This window comes from Oculina patagonica, chromosome 8, assembly GCF_052425735.1.
Source record: "Oculina patagonica isolate OP01 chromosome 8, crgOcupat, whole genome shotgun sequence".
Lineage (NCBI taxonomy): Eukaryota > Metazoa > Cnidaria > Anthozoa > Scleractinia > Oculinidae > Oculina > Oculina patagonica.
In genome coordinates this window covers 1,009,355-1,035,858 of record NC_135765.1, presented here as the reverse complement: position 1 = coordinate 1,035,858, position 26,504 = coordinate 1,009,355, and the positions used below count along the sequence as shown (strand labels likewise).

Sequence of the window (26,504 nt, the reverse complement as noted above, 5' to 3'; positions counted from 1 at the left end):
CGCCTGTTCAAAATCGACATTTCTTGTGCATTTGTCTCATTTCTGTTTATAATGTCTGGTGATTCTTGTGGTAAAGAACAGTTTCTTGTGTTAGATGGAGGTCTAGCAACAGAATTAACCAGGGCTGGATTTAATCTTGATGTAAGTAAATCGAATTGCCTTGAAAGCTATCCCGATTGGAAAAGCGCCCTGGGGACGAGGTTGATTTCTGTATCACAGCTGATCAGTGTCGAAAGGTTGATCATGATTCTATTTATTTTATTTATTTATTTATTTAACAATTCTTTATACACGGTAAAAACATCAGGTAATACTAGTAAGTTATAATAAAAATTAATACAAAATAAACTATTAATTAACAGTCCATGCAGCTGATTCAAGAACACAAGTGATGTGGCTGTCAAGCAAAGCTGACTCTCTAAAAGGGGACAGACCGGGCCATGGACACAATTGTCGCAACTGTAAATGGCTAGTTGCCATAATTGTTCATTAGTAGGATGCCTAAAAGTCGTACACTTCCACAATTGGTGACATGACCTTCCTCTCCCTCTCTATTAATGCAAAGGGGAAGATTTGTACTGTCTCACAAATCAAGACAGTAGGCAGCGACTGATGCCAATTTCCTCTCAATCTTGTGAATCCCTGGTTGGTAATATAACGTTAACACTTTACAGTACCCAACTTAGTAGCACATAATAGCTCATCATACTGCATCTGCGAGTCATAATGTATGGATGGCTAACTATCTGTACGTAGTGTCACAAATATATTTTTTCTATAAATCTAAACCTGTGATTTCCTTTCAGGGTGATCCACTATGGAGTGCAAGAGTTCTTGTTGAAAATCCGCAGGCTGTAAAATCTGTTCACAAAAGGTAAGCCAGTGACGGCGGAACATTTTTCCAGGTGGGGGGGCTGACTAGTGACTTGAAGTGGGGGGGCTTAAGAGACTCTTCTCTTAGTAAGTCTTTACCGGTATTTTTTCAGAAAAAGTAGGGGGGCTAAAGTCCCCCCAGCCACCCCGGCTCCGCCGTCTATGTAAGCTTGCATGTAAAAATTATATTGATTTATTTTCAAACTTTGATGCATTATTTCATACATAAACTGAGACCTATATCTGGGCTTTTATTACATATTTTTAATAATATTATAAATTATTATGATGATAATTATAAATTGAAATTTTTCTGTGTTTTGGATGGTAATTTTTCCTTCTACATTAATTTTATGTTACACCATGTAATGTTAAATTCTTTGACTGAACTACTATATGTGCCTTGCATACCCTAAGTCAAACATTGTCTTTTTAGGCCAAGATTTCCAACGAGTGAGATTTTTTAAAGGCAGGTACATTATAAATACATTGTCAATAGCTAGATTTTTTGCCAGCTACAACTCTATATGTATATGTATCCCTGATTGCTCTTGCCCTGATTGTTACCTAAAGTATTTAAAATAACATTTCATTTAATTTTACTTTTAGTTTCCTTGAAAGTGGAGCAAACATCGTGATAACTGCTACTTATCAGGTACATAGAGCTGGTAAATCAGTCACTTACAGAATCAGTTTATCCAACATGACTTTTGTTACACAGTTATTTGTAAATAACTTGACTTGCTATGTGTCTAGGTCAGCCTGGACGGACTGTTACAGCACTGTGGTCTTGATGAAAGCAAGGCTTTAGATGTAATCCACAAGGGAGTGAAAATTGCTCAGGAAGCTTGTCATGAAGTATACAGGTAAAGGTTATGACAACCAGTTCAATTTGTAACTTTATTCCTTGATTAATTTGAGTTATCTAATTTTTCTTTGTGTTGAATATTTACAGTAGCAATGCAGAATGCCAAAGGAAGATGCTAGTGGCTGGATCAGTGGGGCCGTATGGAGCATGTCAGCATGATGGGTCTGAGTATACAGGCAAATATGTCGACAACATGACAACACAGGTAAAGGAAACAACATGACATACATAAAAAAAATCAGACCTGTCAGCCTTTGACTTTAAAAACAAAATATATATGCTGTAATATCACAATTGTAATTAGAATTGTAGATAGCATCACTATGTTGATGTTAGAGCCACCTCGTGGAATCATCATTAAACCATTATTATTATTATTATTATTATTATTATTATTTTTATTATTATTATTATTATTATTACGGTAATCTGTACAGTATGTTAACTCAACCTAGTTGCTCCTGACTATTTAACTATAAGAGTTGTTAAATAGCAAGCAACCTGAACCCTGCCTTCACCATGGCCAGTGACACTTTTAAAAACAGAAGTTGAACACCTGTTCAATGTTTTACACTTCTATGTATTGATATTTTCTTCTAAGAACACATACCCTTGTGTTACAGGAGCTAATGAATTGGCACAGACCCAGAGTGGAAGCTCTGATCAAAGATGGGGTTGATATCCTAGCCTTGGAGACCATCCCAGCTCAGGTATGCATACATACAGTTCTAAAGGTCACCTTCTGTTTAATTCATGCACTCAGCCATCCAGGACACACAAACACAGCACGTTGTATTATTTTTAATAGCTAGTACTTCCCAGTAAAGCAGCATGGCTCCCGTAAGGGGACTGTCCTTGAAGGTTCAGCTGCAAGTATGACCCAATTGTACAGCACCCACCTAATTTTTTATAGCTGGCAAATAAACTGACTGTGTTCTCAACAAAAATATTACCAGGCAAAGGTTTGTGGGGGTGGTAGTGGCTATCAGTACATCACAGATTGCTGGGGCTGGGCCTTCTTTTGGAAGATCAGGAGAATCAGTCTGGAATATAAGACTATTATACCTAGTTGAATTGACTGGCATGGAATAGACCATGGTACGCAGAAATGGGCATGGAATAACCTCTTTTTGCACAATGCTTAAATTGGACTGTTACGTTTCTTACAGGAAAACCAATATTGTTTCTTTTGTATTATCAGAAAGAAGCAGAGGCTTTGATTGAGCTTCTCAAGGAATTTCCTACAGCAAAAGCGTGGCTAAGCTTGTCATGCAAGGTAATAAGTGCAAAATGAATGAAATAATGGAATCTGAGAGCATAAGAAAACCTTACCCCTCACAATATGTTGCAATTATTATTTTAGGATGGAACTCACACTTGTCATGGAGAACCGTTCTCTGATGTTGTCAGTAAAATTGCCAGCCAGTCAAAACAAGTAAGGATAACTTCAAACAAGAATGTAAAGTGAAACTACTTAGTAGTAACTAATATTTTATATTATTTCACTTTTGCTTCAATCGACCATGAAATAGAAGGCCAAAGAAACACGTAAAACATATAAAGTGGGTATTCTCACTTAGTCTCCTGTTGTGGAGTTCAGTAACAAGAAAGTGTTCTGGGATACTACTGAATGATCTTTTTCTTGTTCGATGCCATCACTATACTCGGTCGCGGACATTTTACTCACTTTCTTAAACTTTTAAATTGTTTTAAACCCAGAATTCGTTTGTATATTAATTTTAAGTCTGCAAGGACTGAACTTGTGCAGTTTTTCTGTTCTTAGATTGTCGCTGTGGGTGTGAACTGTACTGCTCCCTGGTTTGTGACGGTTTGTATTAAACTACGTGAATAATTTTGTGAAGCTAAGAGCTAAGGTCTTCCCTAACACAGTGCTCAAATATGACAATTTCCTACGCTAGACTATGCTTATCCACAACTCTTTGACGCACCTCTTTCAATATGCCTTAATGTTCTCCACACCTCTCCTAGCTACGCTACCTAATTTTAGTTTCTACGCCACTGCCTTCCACGTTTTACTATTCTCTACACCAGTTCCATCTACGGTTGTTGTGTACGCGACTTCACCTCTTATTTACTCGCAATATTTTTGTTGATGCAAACGTAACTCGAAGTAGAGAAGATTTCTACTTTTCACAACGATCATTGCAACGCTACAACAAACGTTTTTTTTCTTGCCTGAAACATTTCCTGGGTAAGTCTTTTCACTTGCACGCCAAACCGACTTAACACGTACCACTTCTTCCTCTGATACTTTTAACATAGAAGACGTTATGAGAAAAGAGAGTAAACATGGTAAAGAGAGAAAGAAACAGCAACAAAAATAGTTAGTGTTGCAATAGTAATTTCGTTTATTTTTGGTATCTCTTCTTTCAAGTGTAAGCAGTGCAAGGAAAACTACTGGACAGGTGTTAAATCAAGCAAACTCTAAAAGCTACGTTTACACGGGACCCGACACGTACCGGAACCGTTTGTAACCGATCCAGGTGTCTCCCCCCTGCAAAACATGAAACCAGTCCAATTTTGGATCCGTTTGAATCCGTTCCGGACCGGTTCCAGAACGGCCCCTTGTAAACAGAAGAGCTATCTGATTTTCGGACCAGATCCATTAGGATCCGTTTGGAACCGGTCCCCTTGTTAACATAGCCTTACATGTTAGACAAAGTTACTTCTGTGACTGACTTTTCGTTTTTCACGCAGTCCTTATTGCAGGGCATTAAAGGGAAAGTTGATCTTCCCTTTGTTGTTTACCCTAACAGTGGCGAGGAGTGGAGAGTAGGAACGTGAGTTTGTTTTCTTATCCCATCATTTGCAGTTCAAAGCATATTTGTTATAAAATCCAGCCCAGGCTCTACTGTATGTTATTAGGTAAAGTAGACGTGAAATGAGATTTAGAATTCAATCAAGATCGTCATCTTCATCAGTCTTAACCTCCGACTAGTAAATCCCGGCCCAGAACTTACTGGTTATCAAACGTTTTTAATTAGTACTTTACATAGCTATGGTAACGGTGCGTCCAACAGAATTGCCCAACAAAATGTGAAGGACGCACCAGTTAGTCCGCAGGTACACCACACAGTTTATTGTCATTCCATGTAGTTTTACCTTTCTTTTGATTGGTACGTCAACGCCAAATAACTGTCTACAAATTATACTCAGCTCACGGGCGCCTAACTGTGTATCGTGCAAACTGATATTATCGTCATTGCTCGTCACTTTGCTCACCACTTGCAAATCACGACATTTTAATCAACCGTACCCAATAATTATTATGACTTATTTCTCAGATTTAAATGGGCAGATGAAATTGAATTGGAGCCTAGAACCGCTACCTACAACAGCAACATATCAAGTTATGTGCTGGAGTGGATAGAAGTTGGTGCTCGGTGGATTGGTAAGTTTACCCGGCAACACGATCTAGATTAGCTATGGGCAGTTTCTAACAAACCTACATTATGTACACAAACAGGCCATTTCCGAGGTTTTTGTACCAATTTCAACATGTTTAAAAACGAATCCTGGTGCAAAACCTTTCATATGAAAACATGATTTATTAACCCATTGGCTCCCGTGCCGGCCAAAACTGGCAGTGACGAACGTTGCCCTTTGTTCTACTTGTGACGTCATCATCTTTGATCAAAAAAGGCATCACTTATACTCAATCTCTGCGGGAGGAAAAGCTCTTTCCAATGATTCCCTGATTAGAGTGACTGGGTCAATTGAGCTTAAAATACCCACAGAAATGCTTAAAAAATTGAGTGAAAAACTCGTAGGAAAATTTGCTTCAACCACCCTTGGCTCTTCGATGGCAAAAATTTCCTGTTTGGATGATTCACATGCCCGAACAAAAATGCCGTAAAATGGGATGCTAGAGGAAAGAAAGGCGTACTTTCCTGTTGTAAATGTTGTTTCGGGTAGCTTGGAGCAGATGTAGCCCAAAACTGTCCAAAAAATACGCTTTTTTCAAGAATCAACGGGTTAATTAGTATGTTCTTTTTCATACAAATAGAACTCTGCATTTTCACGTACTAAATGTTTTATAGCAACCCTGGTTTTGAAACACAGGGAAAAAGTAACTTGGCAATAGTTCATACTTGACTACTTCAGTGGATATTGGGTTGACTGGTAAAGGTTTCTGCCTCGTCCCCAGGCGTTCTCCCTTGGTCGAGCACGGTTCGCTTGGCGTTGTGGGACTGATGTGCACGGTTCGCTTGGCGTTCTCGCTCCCTAACCATCATCCCCCGCGCACCCTGTTTTCCCGCCCTACCGCCTCAACGTCCGGCCAATCGGCGCCTGGGGACGAGGCAGTAAAGGTTTATTGTAGGCACTTATTGGGAGTTGGGACCAAATTTATTAAAACGACAAACCAGTGACCTCGACATGATTAGTTTCCAGACCTTCCTCCTCGGTTTTGTGGGTCTGTTCGCCACCAAACTATCACGCATCACACTCCACTCATTGTTTTATGCTCTTCACCAACAACATTCAATGGTGCATGGAGATGTTACTTATCGCCTTTTAGGCGACAAATAATGATCTTTGTCCCCTCCACCCCCTGATGTAATGTCAAGTTTTATTCAGCCAACCTTGCAACAATATTTCAACATTGTTTTGGGAGGGAAAGGGGGCAAGGGGTGTATGAAAATTTGCCACTTTTTATGATTTTTGCATCTTTTGGCAGGAGGATGTTGTTTAATGCAGCCAAAGCATATAGAAAGCATACGGGAGGTAGTTGATAAACTTGCATAGCCGTCAATGGATTTCACGCTAAATGTAAGTTTTCCTTTACAAAATATTTGCATTATAAAAGCTCCTCCTTCATTTTTCAGTACGCGCTCTTTCGTAGACTGAGTGCGTCCACTCGAGAAAAAAATGTCCCACCGATGCGACTGAAAATTCCATACTGATCACGACAATATCTGGGAAGTTCTTCTGATTGGTTATTAACGAATTATTTTAACCAATCGGGGGCACTCTCTGAGTAGTGTGACGTCATCAGTGTAAAATCCCCCAGCGTCCGCTTCGCAAGAAACGCAGTTGCTTTGTTGGCCAGCATTGTGTAGTAAGTAAGTAAGTGTGACTAAAATACAACAACACACATTAACAGTCACAAAACTTGTTTTTATTTGTGAGAACGTCTTTGCCAGTATGCCAGCTACATCATTCCGGTGTCGGTGCCTGAACTTCCACAAAATATAGAAACCAGAACTCCGACTTACACATTGTCCCACAAAATTAGTTTGCACCAGACAAGATGTGCAAGCTGTAAAATTATTACATGAAATATCCTTTTCAAATAAAAGCCGTGATATATTAAAATGATATTTTGTTTACATAATGCCCCATAATAAAATATCCTTTGAATTTTAACTGGGCAAATGCCTACAACATTGTATACTTCACAGTACTGTAAGCTTGTCTCAGAGGATTTCAATCTCAGGGCATGAATTTTTTTAACATTTAGGAACTTTAAATTTTGCATTCTGTCAAAGGGACTGTCAGCTATAAGATTATCTCAGAATATGAATAAAGCAAAGTAATTATCAGTAAGATTTTTTCTACGTAATGAAGATTAGTTTTGTAGCCTGGTGCTAGGAGATTTTCCAGGAAGTTTGAATATTCTCCAGGTTTAAAGATCCTGTTCATTTTCCGTACATGGCATCTAAGGCCTGCCTGTAATGAACTGTGATGTTCTTTCGTTTGAGCTTCAGAGCAGCTGTCACGAGCTCTGTTTCAGGAGTCCACTGTTCAGTGCACAGGGTCAGGTGCTGAGGGATCTCAAACTTCTCCAGTTTCACTGCAAATATTTTAATAACAGAAACTTAGCGTTTTCTTTTTGCACAAATGACTAACTATGCCGTTGCATACAACAACGATTTTTGTTTACCAACAGTTTGGCATAAATATAGATTTTTTGCGCATGAATTTTTCGCCTGCCTCCAATAATCCTCTTACTTTTAAATAGTGAATTACCATTCATGTAAAAGTTGTTAAGGAGTACTTTAATTTGGTTCATTTGCATTTCAATATTTTGCAAAATTAAACTTGATATTTTTTTTTCTGATTCTTAACTCAAACAGTTACACTCTTTGGACATCAACAAGCACATGTTTTCTTCTTAATACTTACAAGCTTTGCCAAGCTCAAATTTTTTAACATGAAACTCGATTTTTTTTCTAATTTTTAACTCAAACACTCTTCGAAGATAAACAACCAGACATGCTTTCTTCTCAATACTTACAAGCTTTGCCAAGAGCCTGCAGATCCTTCAGGACTGCATCTGTGATGGCTTTGTTCCTGCACTGTTCAGCCCAGTCATCAGTCATGATGCCAAGCGACACAGCTAGAGCCTTGAGCTGTTTAGGGCGTGGTACGGCAAGGCACACCACAAAGTTGTACAAACTCTCGGCATATACACAGATAGTCTCTACATACTGGCTCTGCGCAAGAGCTGCTTCGACTTTTCCAAGGGACACATACTCTCCAGCCTGAAGCTTCACAAGATCTTTCTTGCGGTCTAAAAAATGGAGACCAGGGATTTCAATAAAATTTGAAGTAGGCAGCTGGTTTGCTAGAGTAACTGACTGTTTGAAAGAATCTTCCTTAAATATCTTCAATTTAGAGGAAAAATAGCTGCCTTTTCTGAGCAAACCAGAGCAATGTTTTTTGTCAGCTCTATGCTTATTGAAAGCACTGGGAGACAACACTTATAAAAAAAGTACATAATTATTTTGCCTTCAGAAATGAAACATGAGCTCACCTTCCTATGCACAGGTTATTTTCTGTCCATTCATACAAACAATACGATAAAGCACTGCACAGTGGTAAATGGGCAAATTGTAGAAAATTGTGTATTGTGGTTGTGAAGTGTAAATCAACTTCAGGCTAGTCAACAAAACCGGAAGTGGAATGTTCTTGTCTTTGGTGTACAACTTTTTGTTCATAAATAATTCAAGTTGTAAGTGCTAAAACAAAGGCTTTCTAACTTATTTTTGGAGCTAAACGTTGGCCAAAAACTTAAACATTTTCCTCCCCCGTGCTCATCATTTATTGTACTAGCTAAACTCTAAATGAAGTGAAGTCAATTGTAATGAACTTAAATATATTCTCATGAACTCCTCACCTATGATTTTAAGACAGCCATCAGGATGGAACTCGCCAATGTCGCCGGTATGGAACCAGCGCTGGCCATTTCTGTCAACTTCAAAGTCCTCTGCTGTCTTGGCAGGGTTTTTGAAGTAGCCTCGGGTCACGTTTGGGCCTCCAATCACAATTTCTCCTCTGGGATTGGGTTTATCCCTGACAGTATAGTTTCCTTAATGAAATAAAATCCAGCAAGTTAGAGCATGTTTTTCTGATTGTGTAAGCTTAAGTTCACAACAGCATAGAAGTAACATCTTCCGTAGGTGGCAATCAATTTATTGAAAAGTTCTGGAACCCCTTTAGCAATTCCCTAAGTAAAACTTCTCCAAAAAGAACAAACACCTCAGTAGTAGAAATCATGTTATTATGAAACACGGGAGTTACCCTGATCACTTACTCTGAAGCGAAGGTTGTATAGGTAAATTTTTAGTTGTAAAATCTATTATTTTGACAAATTCAATTAAGACTTTTACTTGAAAGAGGTACTTACAAATACACTATTCAAAAGGTATGGCTAAAAAAGAAGCAAAACTAATAAGAATGACATACCTTCTTCCCAGCTGACAAGCTTGATCTCAGTTGAGGAGACTGGTGGTCCCACACGTCCTGTTGTCCTGTCCCAGGCTACAAACCAAAAACATTCATTGCATCATGATTCACAGCTATAAACAGCTGGATAGGTTTTTTGGAAAAAGGAGATTGGATAGCCTCCTTTGCAGATGCCCTTTGTACCCATCACAAGAGAAAAGATTGTGTGATGAGCCCAAAGAACATCTGTGTAGAAGCCTACAAATTGGACTGACTAATGAAAGGATTAGGCTGATTTTAGAACTTTTTTTGATAATGAAACGGACAAATCATAGCACATATACGTTAGTTATTGCTTTGCCATTCTGAAATAACTTGGTGCCAAACTCAAAAATAAATGAAAGAAATAGTCGATATGGCTCTGACAACTTGGCCTGCCCCCCATTTTAAACAAGAAACCAAAGGAGGGCGATCATTGAGCGTGAGAGCAGCTAGACTTTGGAACACTCTTCCTAATTTCTGAAAGAAAAGAAAGAGTCTACATTGTTTTTAAACTAGCCTAATTGACCTTTACGCATCTAGTCTTATGGACATTCATCATTTTACATTTTTTTTTATTTTTAATCCCTATTTTTAAAAGTTTTTAATTGTATATTATGACATTTTAAATTTAAATTTTAAATTGTATATATTATAGTAATTTAGTTGTAATTTGTAATCCGAGGGCCTCTAGTTTGCCAGTTTTTACTGTTTGTCGTTACCCTCTTTTAATAAAGTTGATTGATTGATTAACATGTATTACATACCGTTGCAGACAGTTCCTGCTCCACATGTTTCAGTGAGACCATAACCTTGTCCAACTGGACAACAGAAGCACACATTCATAAAGAACTGAGTATCCTCAGAAAGGGGTGCACCGCCGCTCAAAATCTGCCGCACACGGCCTCCGAGAAGATTGCGCATCTTGGAGAAGATGAATCTGATGGAAAGAAAATTAATTATGTCAAGAAATGTGTCATCTACACAACTGTGATGTTATTAAGAGCACAAATTTCATGTACCATGTCAAAATGTACCAGTATTTTAATTAACTGTATGCAGACATCTAATAACAATTTTACTAGTCCTGATTATCTACCAATGAAGGAAATTAGATGTCTTTATGCAGGTGATGATAAACAGAATGTATGTAGCATCTACCTCTTCAAAAGAGGTCTTTTCTAAAGTAAAAGGTGGTCCACTTTCAACTTGTTTTACATTTGCTGACCTCAGCAATAAAATTATTGGCTAGTGTCCTAGGCATGCTATGTTTGGCATGGGCAATGAAGTAGCCATATCTTTTGCACACATTGCAGGCCTATAAACAGGGTTGTAGCTAAGAAATTTGTCTGCCGGTTAGCTTAAAAATTGAGGCGGCTAAAGAAGGTGCGAAGCGCCTTCTGCCGTCGGCGGAGCCGACGTGGGGGTAGGTATGGGAGGGGGTCGCCCCCTCCCATTGGGGGGGTATGGGGGGGTCTCCCCCAGAAAATTTTGAAAATTTTAATTCAATTTGGGGCACTTTGGTGAAATCTAGGGGCTCTTTTATGCAAAAAGACACAACAATTAAAGAGAAAAAATTGTACATGTGTAGGCATTTTGTTATCTACCTTCCCTTGATATTGGGATTATCTATCATATTATTTTATTTTTCTAATATGAAATTCAATGCAAATAAAAATACATTTAACACAGGTTTTCAGAACCAGTTCGACTCTGACAAAAAATAAACCCAAAACACTCGGCTATAAGCCGAGGCACAATTTTTCCTTCAAACTATAAAACAATTCACGTGCAGCAAATCAACATATTTGTTAAATCACAACTACATGTATGCAATTGAAAAAACAACAAAAGAAATTACTGAGAAAAGATGAATTTATTTAGAACTGTACATACGCGTGACAAAAAATTCACCTGAGTTTAGAATCCAATCTCAAACAATCACGCATTCTTCTGAAGAATTAAGTGGTTATCGATCATCATACCAAAAGCTACTAGTTTTCAAACAACTAAACCTTCACATTCAAAGTTGTTGCTGAGGTAGAGACCGTTCAAAACAACTGAAAAATCGCAAGAGAATACAGGATTAATCTTCAGTTCGTTGCAATTTGCAAGTCGCCAGCGAACAGATCAAGTGAAGCGGGTGAACTTTAGATGTCATCAAAACGAAACGCCGTGCTGTTGCCGGTCTTTGTCGAGTATTCTGAATCCACTAAAACTCTTCTGAAGTGGTTCCTTTTAGCAGAGAAGTCGTGGTATTAAAAGCTTTGAATTTTGAACAAAAATATTCTCGTTGATCGAACAAACTATCCCGCGTTTACGAGAGATCCAGGAGACCTGGTAACAAACTCGTTCCCAATCTTTCACAACGCCTTGAATGCGGGGGGCTACTAAGCTTCGTGTTGCAAGATGGCGGATGCAGAAAACGGAAAGAGGACACGGTAAACAAGTTCTCGAAACAAGCCTTTATTTCAATTATTTTGTGGCATCGATATTCAAGGTAGTCAGGAGTTAATTCAACTTTTTTACTCAGAATATATGATTCTAAATCGAACGAGGGCGTAACTAAAGAACTGTTCAATGCCCTTTTAACCGAGTGTTCGCCAGCCAAAATTCAGCCGGCGATGACCTCTTTCCCAGCCGGCGAATTTCGCCGGCAGCCGGCGCTTAGCGACAACCCTGTATAAACCATTCTGAATGAGGGTGTTTTCTACATAGCCAGTTGGAAACACATGTTCTTACTTCAAGCTCTGAGTGGTTTACTGTCATTTCAGTAGTGAACTATTGGTGTTAATTTTAGAAAGTTATTTCAAGTTCACTTTTTATTGAATTACAAATATCCCTGGCTAGTCTGACGCAGCGTTTCGTCCCTGCCAAGGGACTCTTCAGAGACTTTTTTTATTTTAATTGGAAAACTTGTTGAGCATGATGTCCCATTCGTAAGCATGTAATGCTGGCAGCAATCTCATTGAGCATCGCACTCAAAGTCTCAACTGCACAAAATCACAAGTGAAAATTGACCTGCCAGGACAGGGACAAAAGGCTGCATCAGACTAGCCAAGGGCATTTGTAATTTACTGAAACTGTCAACTTCTATTGGCACTTAATTATTGCAAAACTTACTTGTTAAGAAGAGGAGTATCATAGCCAAGCTTAAGCTGCTTCATCTTGTAACTGTAAGCAAATGTAAAGAATAGTTGCAGGAGACGAGGACCCTCCTTGACTTTTTCCATGACGTTCTGTCTGATTCTGTCCATAATGACAGGAACTGCAGCCATTAGAGTTGGTCTGAGAACTGATAGGTCTCCTTTAGTTCCTTTCTTGATTTTAGACGACTGTAAAACGTTGATGGAATATTTATTTTGTTAAAATGGCAAATAAGAATATTTATCAAATAAAGAGAGGTTTATTTTAATGGTTTAAAGTATTGAAAAATAATAGAGCTTTGTCTGTAATAAAGAGATTTTTGATATGTCTGTGGATGAGTTTTTGTCCATTGCCTGTATTATTTGTGTCTACAACACAGTGGATTTTATAACAGTGTACAATCACCTCTGGCCTTGCGCACACCTCGCTATTAAAGACACCCTCTTATTACAGACAGGAGTTGAATCCCGACGAATAAGAACTGAAGTCCTGGCGAATAAGAAGTACTGAGAACAACTCCCGCTACTATGGACTTTCACTTTCAAATTGTAGTTCCAAAGGTGTTTGTTATACGGGGAGTTGAATGTATGGGGATTTTCTAAGTGAACTTTTTTGTAGCGATGTGTGTGTGTGTTGTAGGGGGTCCATACTGAGAGGTCTGAGCATATTTGAAATTAGTTAAAAAAATCAAAGTACTAGTCAGTCTTAGGCCTAGAGACTTCATATAAACAAAAACAAAGTTAAATTTTAACAAGCCTTCCAAAAAAATTCCACATAGAAGAAAGAAAAGAAGAAAATAAATTACCTGATCAGAGAGGGTGAGAGGGTTGGAATATCCTATACATGCCCCATGAGCAAGGATTGCATTTTCTGAAACAACAATAAACATCTAATAAACTGTTTAATGGTAATAACAAGGACATGAGAATGTGTCCATTGTTTGAATCCTGCCTTACTTTACACATTCTCACAGTAGGAATAAAAGTGGCAGGATGTGCTTGTTTTTGCAAATCCTTTAAAGAGTTCCAAAAAGTTTATGAATCTTTTTGTCTTATTGTACGATCACAACATTAATACCATGTTTTGTTCTGTGACAACCACCACCAACAAAAGGGAATTTTGACTCAAGGAGTGAAAAGGTTTTACTGTATTGTAAAATATGGTAGCCACATGTAGATATATTTGTTTTGAAATTTTTTTTTTTTTTTTTTTTCAACCAGTTCTATTTTTGGTTTGCATTGCCGAATATTAAATCATGATCTGAAACAAAGGAAAATCAAAAGCACATATAATTATAAACAAACATTACCTGCCACAAGTTCCAGTACATGTGCAAGAGGAAGATAACCAACATAGATGTCTTTTTCACTGGAAAAGGATAAAAATAAAACCAAATTATTGGTACAGTTGAACCTCAACTTGCAGACACCTCTAAACTACAGTACGGGCAGTTCACTCCCAGAGAAACCCAAATTCATATAATCTCAAAAATACAGACACCTTCATAATAGAAACACTCAGCTGTGCCCTTTGGTTACCATATTAAAGTGTTTCAACTGTACAACTGTGTGATCCTCTGACAAGAGGACAGCCACGCCACACTCCTCTGAACACTAAGCTTTCTCAAGAATTCTCAATTTCTCCAAAACAACTTGAATTTTTTTTTTGAAAAGGGGAACTCAAAGCCACCTTTGGTAACACTAGGACTTCTGCTGAGAAATTTTGCAGCATTTTGGAAATAATGTTAATAAAATAAATAGAGACTCACCTAAGAGCAGGCTGTACTCTTGCAATAATTCCAGCAATACCAGCCATTAATGCACTGTGAGGAATGATTACACCTAGAACAGAAAACATGAACTCAGATTATTACAGAATCAAAGTCTAGAACTAATTACGAACAAGCAAGTGAATATAACTCACCCTTAGCAAGTCCTGTTGAGCCACTAGTGTACATGATGACAGCGACATCATCTGGGGAAGGACCTCTTCGAACTAATGATGCTAACAAAAAATGCAAAAGGACAATGAATGTGCTTTTATTGATGATTCTTTTGGCTAGTTAAATAATTTGCTTTCAAATTTTGTGTAACAGATTTTAACATGTAAGAGTGAAAGGAGGCTAACTCAAATTTAGGTAAGGTTAAACTAGAGACAATGTTCGCTGGCCAGCAAATGCTCTCCTGAACTCTCAAATTTTGTGTAACAGATTTTAACATGTAAGAGTGAAAGGAGGCTAACTCAAATTTAGGTAAGCTTAAACTAGAGACAATGTTCGCTGGCCAGCAGTTGCTCTCCTGAACTTGGGGCGGTCTCAGGGTTTTATCAGGGGCTTCAGTTAATTTACAGCTCTCCGTGGAGATCAAGCCATTTTACTCGCATTGCCTTTTGAGCAAGGACTGCGGATTCGCCTTGTCATTCCCATCCTCCCTTTCCCATAGGTAAGTATCGGTAAGTATTTAGTGTCGCCTTTCCTCTGAGTTTATCTCAGTGTGACAGTGCCTGGTAGTTGCCGCTCACAGAGTTGTCATGGTTACCGTTCACTTCTGGCGGCTCCCCACATAGACTCAGGCACCATCCCCACACTCATCTATTGGTGATGAGTTTAATAAAAAGTTTTATTCAGTCAGGGATATTTACATTGCCAGGATTACGTGCTAGATAAAACAGTCACTTACAGTTATCATGCGATTCTCCAATCTCTTCAACTTCACGCATGGAATGGATTTTTATTCTTCTTGAAAAACCTAGCAATGCTGATTTCTTTACTACATTTCCAAGGTACACAATATGTTCAACTTTTGGTAGTCTGTCGATCACGGCTGAAAGCTTGCCAAGTAGAGAGCCATCAGTGATGATAAATCTTACTTCTGATTCATTGATACCATGAATAAGGGCTTCATCTCCTAGAGTTGCATAAACTGTAACAACTGAAGATATAATGCAGAGGAAACTCATGTAAGTGGATGCTGTTTGGGGCAAGTTTCAGTTACTGTTTAAGGGGTAGGGTGATACAAGGTGGTAGGAAAACATGCATGGTTGGATCCTTAGAGAGAAATAATTCAACATTACATAGCCAAAGGTAATTCAGTACAATAGGATAAGTCTGCTACTTTTGGGTACCTCCCCTATGCAGATAATCAGATACCTACATGAACCATCAGAGAAGATCTCATCCTTCTCCAAACAGGTGCAGACATTAAAGTATCTAATGGTCTGCTATGGCAGGTAACTGTCGCACGTATAATCACACTAGAAAAAAGCTTAAATAAGCGAACATTCCTCACAGCACAGGTAAATTCCAAGGTCCGATTGCCTAGGGCAAATAAATTTTGCTCTTAGGCAAATGAAAATAGAAGTGCGGTGGCCCTGTGAGCAAGTAAAATTGGCCTCAGTAGTCTTGTGAGTGTGTGATGGCAAGAAATATTTTATTGGGCATAAGTGGAAACTGAAATTTACTGGCCCACTAGACAAGTGGATTTGAATTTTTTTTCCATGCATGGTCCTCACCATCAAAATATAACTACATTGTACATGAAATATGATAATATTTTTCACAAAAAGGGTCACTGCCTCTTAGAAAATACGTCCCAGTGACAATTAAAAGACTTTAAGTGTAAACATGTAAATACAGTAACATCAGATAACATACTTGGAAAATTTTGAGCAAAGCATCCCTGTGCAGCGATCATCCACTCAGCTTTTGTTTCAGAGAATATCGCAATGTTCTCCTTCAATTGCTGTCCTAACGCGGCCAATCCTCTTCCAAATGCTCTTGCCCTGGCATCTACCTCGGCGTATGTCAACCAGTTGTATTCCCCGCAAACAAGTTTCTTAAATACTCTACCATTAGGTTGCATTTCATCTTCTTCCTTGATGATTTCTCGTGTTCCTAGACATTTTCTATAGGGGTACAAGTTCACAGCACGCCTGAAAGATAAGCAGGTTTTAATTAACTTGATGCATGTCGCTGCTTCATCACAGAAAGAGATCTAAGGGCAGAAAATCCTTGTGATATTCACAGGCTTACTTAGGACAAAAAGCTAGACAAAGAGTTAAGGTTTGCTAGAGTCAATAATATTCTGCCTCCATACCAAAAACTACTTCTTCACTTGTTTGAGCACTACTGAGCAATTTGTTTTATCCAACCTTGAGAATATAATGTAAGATCAATTTTCTAGCAACCTGACCACACTGATAGTTATGTCTGATAAAGTAAGAAAAAAGTATGTTTTTAAACTTAAACACAGTCCATTTCTGTATTTTACAAACCTAGTGTATGCCTGTTAGACTAGTGGAGAGAAGATGTTGAACCCTCTACAGCCTGAGTTCAATGACTGACATTCAGCTGAACTCAACATTTTGTCTAGACTTTTTGCTAGAGGGGTGCATGTGTCTGGCATGTTATTACTGTAAAATCCTGTCTGGTCAAAGCCTGGGTACCCCATTTTCACTACTCTAATTCTCTCAGTCCTCCTACCACAACCCCACTCCCCTTTTTAATGCCTGCTATGCAGGCTAGTCTGGTCTGTAATCGTTACAGGACTGACCAGTCAAGCATTGAATTAAATTATGATGGTGTCCATATCATCAAGCTGACAGGGCAGGTGGACAATAAGAGGCATGGTGTCTAGCTAGACTGACAAAAAACAAATGGATTTACACAGCTGCTTTATAAAGAGGGAATGCTTGTTTCATGAGCTTCACTTATGCCTTTCCCTGTTTATACTGTCTTACTGTTTACTGTTTTTTAGAAAAATAAATTTACCATGCTGGAACTCAAAGGGTTTCACAGCACTACTATCAAATGCACATGTCTAGATGCTGTCTGCAGTGTTTCTGGACATGTTTTGAAATCTAAAAAAATGATTGAAAACCATCCTGGAAGATCTCTGATACATCCTCCTAGCTTTAAATTAATTTTGTTGTTATCAATACCCATACCAGCATACAGTGATAATATTCTTTTCACTTTTATTGAGAAATGCAGACGTAGGTGTTGATTAAAATTTCTTTTCCAGTCTAAACAACCCACAACAATACTACTACACCGCATTGCATTACTTCAATCAAATACAGAAACGTTCAGTGAAGCAAAAATGTTAAGTGTTTTGAACTGTGAATACAATCAATGATAAATAGATACAATATGACCATCACATAAAACAATAATGGTATAATGTCAGAAACATATTCATAAAACAAACTGAGGAACGCAAAATGTGTCGCCATGCTAGTTTAAAATACGAAAATCAGCCTTTACTTCTACAAGTTGGTTTTAATGCGATCAGTTATGCCATAAAATATTGCAGTGAATATCCACACAATGTAAAACCACCTTTGATCTTTAATATTACGAAAATTGTACTTTTCACCTTGAATAACCTTGGTGGGTTTACACACGAGGCGTAAAATAAGGGAGATCGACCATCTACTCGCGCGGAGAAAACCTTATAAACAAAACACCTAATTTTGTAAATGAACGCTTCTAAATTCTCTCAGTAAAACACTGACTAGCTTTGAAAATATACTATTTCAGAACGGTGTTATCGTAATGACCTCTGATCTGAAATCAAACACGCTCTTCCAGATAAAATTTCGGTCACAATCATACATCGCACGTTTATGCAATTCGTTTATCACTAAAAACATCGCTTGCACGGCTAGAGGGAAGCAAAATACAGCTGCCTACTTTGCCAATATAAGTCAAAATAAAAACTTTGTACTGTACTTACTTGAATAGTTGATCCAGGGTTGTGACACCATCGTATAGCGTAGTCACCAATGAATCGAAATGTTCAACACAACGATAAGGCGCTCCAGGAAATTGACTCACAGGCCTCGCTTGTACTTTATTCCGGGGTCGATACTGCTTCCTTCCCACTAGATAGTACCACGGTAAAAAACTCACTATTCCCCATAACCAGCCGGCCATATTCAGGCCGAAGAGAAACACGTTTTCCATGAAGGAGCGCTCCATGCTTACTGGCCGTCCACTGTCAACAGACTTTGATCAAAAAGAAAGAACCAACTCGACTCGCGAACAAAGTCCACACGACCCGTCACTCACGAGGACAAGCTTCCCGCCGGCCACATGCGCGCGCATTTCTTTATATCACCCCATTTTGCGTCAAAACAACCCAAGACTGGGCCGAGTTTTCACAACGTACTTGTATTATTCCAGTATTGTATCTATTGAGCGTTTCCGTATTCTAAGAGACAAGAAATTGTTGTATTTTACCCGAGCCGAAAGCGACGATGATGGATGACCCGATCAACCTTTGATCGGGACACTATTGTGACGTCATTTAAACGGGTTCTGAGGATGCATGTTCGGTAACTTGACAGGGGTGGGGTGAGGTGTTTTTGTTCTACTCCGTTTGTACAATTTGTACAAATGTACAATTAGAGTACATAATTAATTTTTTAGTACAATTCTTAGCTTTCAGGCCGTACTTTCCAAAAAGTCTGTATGAATTTCACTTATTGAGCTCTGAAAAAAATTCACAGCTAGAAAAAAAGTTTTCAGTCATCAAGAAAATGAGAAATTGTAATATTTCTTTGTGTGTAATGGGAATCATGGAAATTATTCACTTTTCAGTTTTCTATACATTTGTATCACCAAGTCAAGTTATGCAGGAAAATTAACAGAAAATGTCAGGGAAACTGAAAATGTAACAGCAAATATACACTTCCCACAGCACCAAACAGTACTTTTAAATCTTTATTCGTAGTGAACTTTCATACATCTACATTGAACAAGTTTTTCATTTAATATTGGTGCCTACCGGTATGTTTGGATCTCATTAAAAATACACTCTCTACAAACTGTCACCAATTAAACACACTAAAATTTGCACAGAACAGAATTTTACACAAATTATTTCTTTTATTAAATATGTTAAACTGGTAAATTGATTAAAAATATAACACAAACAGCGGTGATAAACATTATGAAAAATCGCATTTTTATAAACTTGACGTTTCATATGCTAAGCTACTCATCAAAATGACCGTAAAATTGCAACTATTTATATATTGTTATGAAAGGGGTCTGGACCGAGACTGAGACAATTGATCTACAGAGTAACTTAATATTTACATTAGGTTAATAATAATAATAATAATAATAATAATAATAATAAAAAAAAAAAAAAAAAAAAACTTTATTTATAAGGGTAAAACAAAAGAAAAAACTGAAAAACACCATGGCTTTAAAGGTGGCTAATTTAGGTCTTTAATCTTGCAGTGGAGGTCCTGAGGTCCCTTTGTTATGGCCTGTGGTTTTTATGTGACAGAAAGACCCTGTGCGACAGTTCCTAAAGCCTTTTAGGTCTTCTCAAATCACTAACGCCTTAAATCCTGTGATCCAACTTCTACTCTTTCGTCTAAATCATTTTTCACGCCGCTCAATCCCCCGCCCATCTCAACGATCTGTCATCTACAAGCTGCTGCTGGGACTGTGACGGATTGGGAAAAAAAACGACGTGCATGAAGAAAAACTGATAGGCCCTCACTAAATGCGACCTCCACAGCTTTGCTGATCACATAAAAACCACAGGCCATAACATCAAATGGGACATAATCCTTGCGTCAGGAAAATACCTCCACTGCAAGATTAAAGAGACCTTATACATTCATGAACTACAACCTTCTTTAAATGCCAATGTCGGCAGTGAGAGGTTGTTACTTTATTAACCTAATGTAAATATTAAGTTACTGCTGTAGATCAATTGTCTCAGTCTCGGTTCCAGACCCCTTTCATAAAATATATAAATAGTTGCCAAAATTTTAACGGTCATACTTTTGAAAATGTATGTAGCTTAGCATACGAAACGTCAAGTTTATAAAAATGCGATTTTTCATAATGTTTATCACCGCTGTTTGTGTTATATTTTTAATCAAGTTACGATGGCCTAAAACCAAGAGTCTAAACTGGTAAATAAATGAATGAGAGATGTTTAAAAAGAACATGTGCAGAATGAACGTAACAGGGCAAAAATTTATTAGACAGTGGAGGGGGACAGGGGTCGGGGAAGAGGGGCAGGAAGCGGTATTCCTAAGGTGGCAGGAACTGAGAGAAAACAAGTAAAATTTCACATTTCATTATATTTCGCAATGATATGAGACAAAGAGGAGAGGAAGGTTACAGAAAGAGGTGGGAGTAAAAAATACAGTTAGTGGGAGTAAAAGGCATGGGAGGGAGGGAGGGGGGGGTCAGACCACCCTGTCCCCCTCCACCAGACTTGTTGCTTCACAGATACTCTTTGGGCTTGTAACAATCTTTATTTCCTATGTACATTCTTGGAGGAAGTTAGGTTGCGTGACAAATCCAAAGAGCATCTGAGACAGTCAACTTGGGGGTGCCTCATTGACTATTCACAAATAATTAATAGGAAACTTTGTCTTGATAAAGTCTAAAAAACACTTTCCGTACATGTGCAGGGTAGTTTCTTGATGTTTGCATGTTAAATTATATTAATAACACTTCAGGCACAGTATTTTTTAAAATTATTTATTTCTTTTTTGACTAAAAATAAACAATTTAACTGAATAAGCTATGCATCTGTTCTTGTGATACAAATTTGTGCACTTTGATAGTTCTGGCTTCTTTTTTAATCCCTTCACTATCATGTCCCTGTTACACAAGTCCTGTGACAAGCTGACTTTAATGATCATACAGAAATTTCAAAACTCACTTACATTGTATTTACCAGGAGTATTTAAACAATTTTGATGAAATACAAAACTAAAACATGAATGGCTAGCAAGTGTTTTTTAAACTTGAAAACTGCACATTCAATGTACTAAACTAAATGAATTTACAGGATTTGTGTCAATGTTCTTAAATCTGATAAAACGTTGCCACTCATACCGGTAGTACATTTTCTAATGTGGCAAAAAACACTTTGATGGGACTTGTTTAAAATTGTAATGTCACGCCGCAACCATTTCTGAAAATTTTGAAATATCTCTACAGGTCTTGATTTCATTTTAAAATGGGCAGCTGACCTGAATGAGCTATCACTCCATTCACACCATGATAACTGCAGTGATTTTTGGGCAATGTTTCTTTTAATTATTATTTTATACGAATTAACTGTTCTTTCCAAATGATAGTCCACTTTCAAGATTACACATCCTGTCATATTTCCATCCTTGCCTTTTCATGGTTGAAAACAAACTCGGCCAATTCTTACAATATTACTTTTCACATTTGTGCATGTTAGTGTTAACAAAGCAAAACTTGATAGTAACAAAAATGTTTCCGAGTAACATAAAATACCGGTATTCATGACAAAGTTTCACACTGAAAAAAATAATTACTTGTATAATAATTATATTGGTGGCTAGGGTTATCACTATCATGCACAACCGACATTGGCAAAACAATAAATTATTGAAGCGGCAAAGCTTGATGAGTTCGATTTCAGCAAAAGAAAGAGAATAAAAATGATGACACAAGACTCCATTGAGAGGGAATGGCTGTTTGCATTCACTTAGCAAATACAACCTCCACTCTGAGGTTGGGGCTCCTGTGGTGTGTCCTTTAGTTTAACTTCTATAAGGTCGTCTTTGTTTGTTTTATCTGTTGTACTCTCCATGCCTGGTAATGCTGCGGCAACTCTTCTGAAGAGCTGTTGAAATAACATGAGGTGCATTAGGAACCACTTACAAAGCAAATCCATGAAGCCAAAATTCCCCTTACCACAAATGGTTGAATTACTGCACCGGGTGCTTATTTAATTTTCTAAGCCGCGAGGGGGGCACTTATTTGAAGGGGGGCACTTATTTTGTTTATTAATTTTCAGCCTCAAAATGACATTGTCTTTTTAAACATTTCATTTCTAGTGATCCCAACTGTAACAGGATAATAATCAAAAAAACTGAAACGTTTCAATATTTGTTCTTATCAGGTGGTGGTGATAACTTGAAAATGGCCTCATAATTCCAGGAACTATGCACTCACATGGATATTTCCCTGGAGAGAATGATAAGTAAAACTGTCCAACTTTAAAGGACTTTAAAGAATGTCTGTACTGTTATGTCATATTCATTAATTAAAAGTACTGCGTATGTTTTTTTGGGGAGGGGCGCTTATTCAAAATTCTTAACCTTTGGAGAGGTGCTTATTCGAAAAGGGGGGGCACTTCTTTGAGGCTGGGAGCTAATTTGAACATTTTAGAAAATTACATAAAGGTGGAATATGTGTTAAACCAGTCACACCTGTTTGACGTTATATCCTGCTTTAGCACTTGTTTCAATAAACATCACATTTAACTCCTTTGCTTTTCTTTCTCCATCCTCTGTTGTCACCTGTCTGGGTTGGAAAAAAAAGGATCACAAAGCAATCATTACAGCTTGCCATTGCATGTATGTACAACTGCAACTTGTTCTGTTGTGAAGAAGAAAGCATGAACAGCTAACGTTGTCCTGGCCAAGATTAGCCTGCATGGCCGGCATTCAAAGGGGAAGAAAAGGGGGAAGTTCGAGTGTGAAGCGTGATGTGCGAAGAGAGAGCACGAAAGCGACTGGAGTTCGCACTCTTTCCTTGCATCTGGCGCTTCAATCTCGTACTCGTTTTATTTCCCCTTTGAACGCCAGCCACACAGGCTAGGCCAAGATCTTCCAAAATCAAAGACATGCATGATGCTGTGCATAAAACATTCAAATGATTAATATTTGGTTTACCTTTTGTCTGAGAGATCTGTCTTGTTCCCGACTAGCATGATAATCACATCACTTCCTCTCTCTGTTCTTACATCATCAATCCATTTTGCTGTTTGCTGGAAAGAATTATAATCTGTACAAAAGGAATAGAAGCCTGTTATTAAGGGGTTAAACCCATCACCAACAGATGAGCTTGTGAACTGGTGCCTAACAGCAGGGAGCAGGGGGGGAGCAGGGCAGCAGGGAGGTATCCATGGCAACCCTGCAAGCGGGAACCACCCCCAGAAGCAGCCGCCAACTGGCACTGTCACACTGAAAAGGCTTTAGTGGACAATACTGACCCTATACCAACCTACACCCACAGACCACAAGGGCGGGAGGGGCGGGAGCAAGAATCCATTTTGCTCTAAGAAACTCCACACAAAAGCAATGAAAGGCTGGTGATCCGCAACGATATGCAAAGCAATTGATCTGCACCAATCAACAAAAGCAATTGATCTGCACCAATCAACAAAAGCTATTGATCTGCAAATATCAGCATGTAAAGTGACCAAGAACAATGCAGAGCATGAGGCACACAGCACGCTCTCTGGTATCCCTCGTAGGTCACATATGCAAAAGGGGGAGACCGCTGACTGCATTGGCTCTAGGTTAACTTTGCCTAAATTGCATCTAGCTTATTTAGCTCTTAGAAGTGCAATGATTACGTTTTCTGTGCCAGTTTCTTAAAAATCATTTTGTTTATTTATTGACTACTTGTATTTAATGATGATGATGATGATAATGAGGGTGTAACAAAACACAAAGTAAAATCAACTTACTTGTTATATCATAAACTACAACAGCCACACTTGAATCTCTAATGTAGCTTGGTATTAAGCTTCTAAATCTCTCTTGACCTGCTGTGTCCCACAATTGCAGTCTGACCTGAAGACTCAATGAAAGAACATTATACAGTCAACTCTCTCTTAACGGACACCTCTATAAGACGGACACCTCGTTATGGTCCCTGCCGTTTTTCAGTCATTTTACTGTAAGAAAACTCTCTGTAAGACGGACACCTCTCTAAGACGGACAACAGACACTTTGAAACCGCCAACGGACAGGCACTAAAAGTTATTTTTTCGTGAATAATACTTCAAAACTTGTTATCGACATATAGCATAGCAGGTCAGCTCCTTTAGAATACCAAATTTACCAAAAACAATCCGCTAAAACGCATTACTTCTCTGCTTAAACTTGTAGATTTAGTTTTCTACTTACAGTATCACCGTTTGTTATTAACAAACAAGTCGAATCTCTGATATTATTTTTGTTCCACTTTATAGGTTTTGCTAACGTAGCGACTAAAACAGACGTGTATTCGTTGTGCATAGCCGTTTAGCTTTATCGTCTCAAATCTGGTGTCACGTTACCTCGACTCTCTATAAGGCGGACACCTCTATAAGAGGGACAGTTGGGGCCGGTCCCGACGGTGTCCGTCTTAGAGAGAGTTGACTGTAAGATGGTTTCATAAGATCTTCTTCTTATTTAGTCTTCTTATTTCCTTGCCGAACTTAAGTCCGATACCACTACCTTCCATCTGGTCCTATTTTGGGCCACTTTCTTGGCAGCAGCCCAAGATACATTCTTTCCTTTCAACTCTGCCATAGCAAGTATTTACTGTTTAAAATACATGTACAGTACATCAAAATCTCACTAAGCTTACCGTTCTGTCTTCCAGGTACATTGTTTTTGACAGAAAGTCTATCCCAATGGTTGCCTGTAAAAATAAAGAAAGACCTATTTACACAGGGTTTTTGTAGTAAACAGTTCTCAGTAGCTTGAAGGGAGCTGGGGATCAATGGATCACTAATGAGGTGGTGCAATTTTAAAAATCTGTTCGCTTGGTTTTCCTTTTAAAATTTAGGATTTTGAGATCCCCCACCCCCTCAGAATTTCCAATGCGCAGTTCCAGAAAATATCCATGTGCACCCCATGAAAAGTCATTTGGAAATTCTGAAGGGGTGGGGATCTTAAAATCCAAAATTTTTAAAGGAAAACCAAAAAACCTTCCGTGCGAGAGGTATGAATATTTTCAGGAACATATTGCTAATGACAATCTGTCATCTTTTTTAAGTATCCAGTCATGACTAAAATACATCTACAGCTTTAAAAAAAAACAAACTCTGCAAATAGCTTATAACCCAATATTTTTTTTAAAAAAATCTAGTTCATGTAAACAACTTGTCTTTCATAAAAAAAATTATGATCGCCATGATTATAAGCAATGAATTATGAACTGATAACAAGTTAATTTTTTTTCAAATATCTCATTTGCATCAAATTACATTAAAGGTGTTAGATTAAGAAAGTTTGAAAAGGTCTAAATATAACTTTGTAATTAAAGAAGGTTTTTTAAGCTGATCTGTGTTTTTTTTTCTTTCTTTCATTTTTAACTTTGCAACCTGGGATGTAAATTAGGGAAAGGCACATTTATTTATAGCAGTCAGATTCAGCAAGATTACAAGGGTCTAAATTGGGATTCAAATTAGGGAAACTGCATTTAATTAATAACTGGGCCAGATTCAGCAACTTTGTAAGGGTCTGATTTGATACAACTTTGCAACTGGGATGTAAATTATGGGAAGAAGGATGTGAGCTTTAAGTCTATTTGACGTCTTAGCTAATAAAGTTAGCCCTGAAGGCTCTGTATCGATATAACAACTATGCAAAATGTTTTTCAAATGTACATGTATTGGAAGGATTGCAAAATATGTACACCGTGATCTTATATGTGAGACTTGAAATTAAAGACGAAATTTTCGTAAAGGCCGGTGAAACAAGAAAAATATTTCTAACTTACTTGGTATGTGTTGTCAAAGCTGTCATACATGAACCTTGTAATTAGAGAAGTCTTTCCCACTGAAAACACACAACATAAACATTACTAAAGCTGCTAAGACCGATACTACATGGTCAAGCCCATCATTAATCCTGTCAAATGACTTTTCGAATATTTTCTGTCGCTATTTAGTTGTCATCGTTAACCTACCGCTCTGCTCGCCTAAGAAGACCAACTTGAATTTTCTTAGAGGATTCCCAAAGTCGGACGACATGGCTGCTTGAAGGGAAGTAACAACACTACAATATAAACCCGTCAAATGATATTTTTGTACCGAATATTGCACTATTTATATCACGAACTTTCGATCGAAGCCACGTCGAAAGTTGTAAC

At 38.0% G+C, this 26,504-nt stretch overlaps 3 protein-coding genes across 4 annotated transcripts; 1 reads left to right on the top strand and 2 right to left on the bottom strand.

Annotated features, from left to right (window-relative positions):
- The first annotated feature begins 9 nt into the window (after window positions 1-9).
- LOC144661974 (homocysteine S-methyltransferase YbgG-like) lies at window positions 10-7,311 on the top strand. 2 transcript variants are annotated; one of them, XM_078522704.1, is made up of 13 exons: window positions 10-141; window positions 807-874; window positions 1,483-1,528; window positions 1,630-1,739; window positions 1,832-1,946; window positions 2,365-2,451; window positions 2,943-3,017; window positions 3,105-3,176; window positions 3,525-3,569; window positions 4,460-4,542; window positions 5,047-5,153; window positions 6,441-6,532; window positions 6,893-7,311. In XM_078522704.1, the coding sequence occupies exons 1-12, from the start codon at window positions 52-54 to the stop codon at window positions 6,506-6,508; spliced, it is 966 nt and encodes a 321-aa protein (XP_078378830.1). In that variant the 5' UTR covers window positions 10-51; the 3' UTR covers window positions 6,509-6,532; window positions 6,893-7,311. The 2 variants fall into 2 exon arrangements, with proteins under 2 accessions (XP_078378830.1, XP_078378829.1); XM_078522703.1 differs by having other exon boundaries at window positions 1,829-1,946.
- Window positions 6,860-18,899, bottom strand: LOC144661956 (long-chain-fatty-acid--CoA ligase 4-like). The gene is made up of 13 exons (XM_078522675.1): window positions 18,352-18,899; window positions 16,269-16,546; window positions 15,295-15,546; window positions 14,540-14,620; window positions 14,385-14,457; window positions 13,926-13,984; window positions 13,422-13,486; window positions 12,593-12,804; window positions 10,237-10,409; window positions 9,452-9,526; window positions 8,883-9,074; window positions 8,001-8,276; window positions 6,860-7,556 (listed from the first exon to the last, which is right to left on the bottom strand). Exons 1-13 carry the CDS (start codon window positions 18,594-18,596, stop codon window positions 7,402-7,404), a joined length of 2,136 nt encoding a protein of 711 aa, XP_078378801.1. The 5' UTR covers window positions 18,597-18,899; the 3' UTR covers window positions 6,860-7,401.
- Window positions 18,900-21,115: 2,216 nt separating this feature from the next.
- LOC144661982 (ras-related protein Rab6) lies at window positions 21,116-26,457 on the bottom strand. Its single transcript, XM_078522716.1, has 7 exons — window positions 26,322-26,457; window positions 26,133-26,191; window positions 24,996-25,049; window positions 24,109-24,214; window positions 23,309-23,420; window positions 22,844-22,937; window positions 21,116-22,254 (listed from the first exon to the last, which is right to left on the bottom strand). Exons 1-7 carry the CDS (start codon window positions 26,383-26,385, stop codon window positions 22,117-22,119), a joined length of 627 nt encoding a protein of 208 aa, XP_078378842.1. The 5' UTR covers window positions 26,386-26,457; the 3' UTR covers window positions 21,116-22,116.
- Window positions 26,458-26,504: the final 47 nt, after the last annotated feature.

What these genes read in the sequence shown, in the direction of transcription:
- LOC144661982 (XM_078522716.1), bottom strand. Translation starts at nt 26,385, where the DNA reads ATGTCGTCCGACTTTGGGAATCCTCTAAGAAAATTCAAGTTGGTCTTC. An exon ending in GCTTTGACAACACATACCAA is followed by an intron (nt 25,050 to 26,132) that starts GTAAGTTAGAAA and finishes TTATTTTTACAG; the next exon opens with GCAACCATTGGGATAGACTT. An exon ending in TGTACCTGGAAGACAGAACG is followed by an intron (nt 24,215 to 24,995) that starts GTAAGCTTAGTG and finishes TTGAGTCTTCAG; the next exon opens with GTCAGACTGCAATTGTGGGA.
- LOC144661974 (XM_078522703.1), top strand. Translation starts at nt 52, where the DNA reads ATGTCTGGTGATTCTTGTGGTAAAGAACAGTTTCTTGTGTTAGATGGA. An exon ending in GCTTGTCATGAAGTATACAG is followed by an intron (nt 1,740 to 1,828) that starts GTAAAGGTTATG and finishes GAATATTTACAG; the next exon opens with TAGCAATGCAGAATGCCAAA. An exon ending in GGCTAAGCTTGTCATGCAAG is followed by an intron (nt 3,018 to 3,104) that starts GTAATAAGTGCA and finishes TTATTATTTTAG; the next exon opens with GATGGAACTCACACTTGTCA.
- LOC144661956 (XM_078522675.1), bottom strand. Translation starts at nt 18,596, where the DNA reads ATGGAGCGCTCCTTCATGGAAAACGTGTTTCTCTTCGGCCTGAATATG. An exon ending in CTTTGCTCAAAATTTTCCAA is followed by an intron (nt 15,547 to 16,268) that starts GTATGTTATCTG and finishes TTATATCTTCAG; the next exon opens with TTGTTACAGTTTATGCAACT. An exon ending in AGCAGGAACTGTCTGCAACG is followed by an intron (nt 9,527 to 10,236) that starts GTATGTAATACA and finishes TTTGGTTTGTAG; the next exon opens with CCTGGGACAGGACAACAGGA.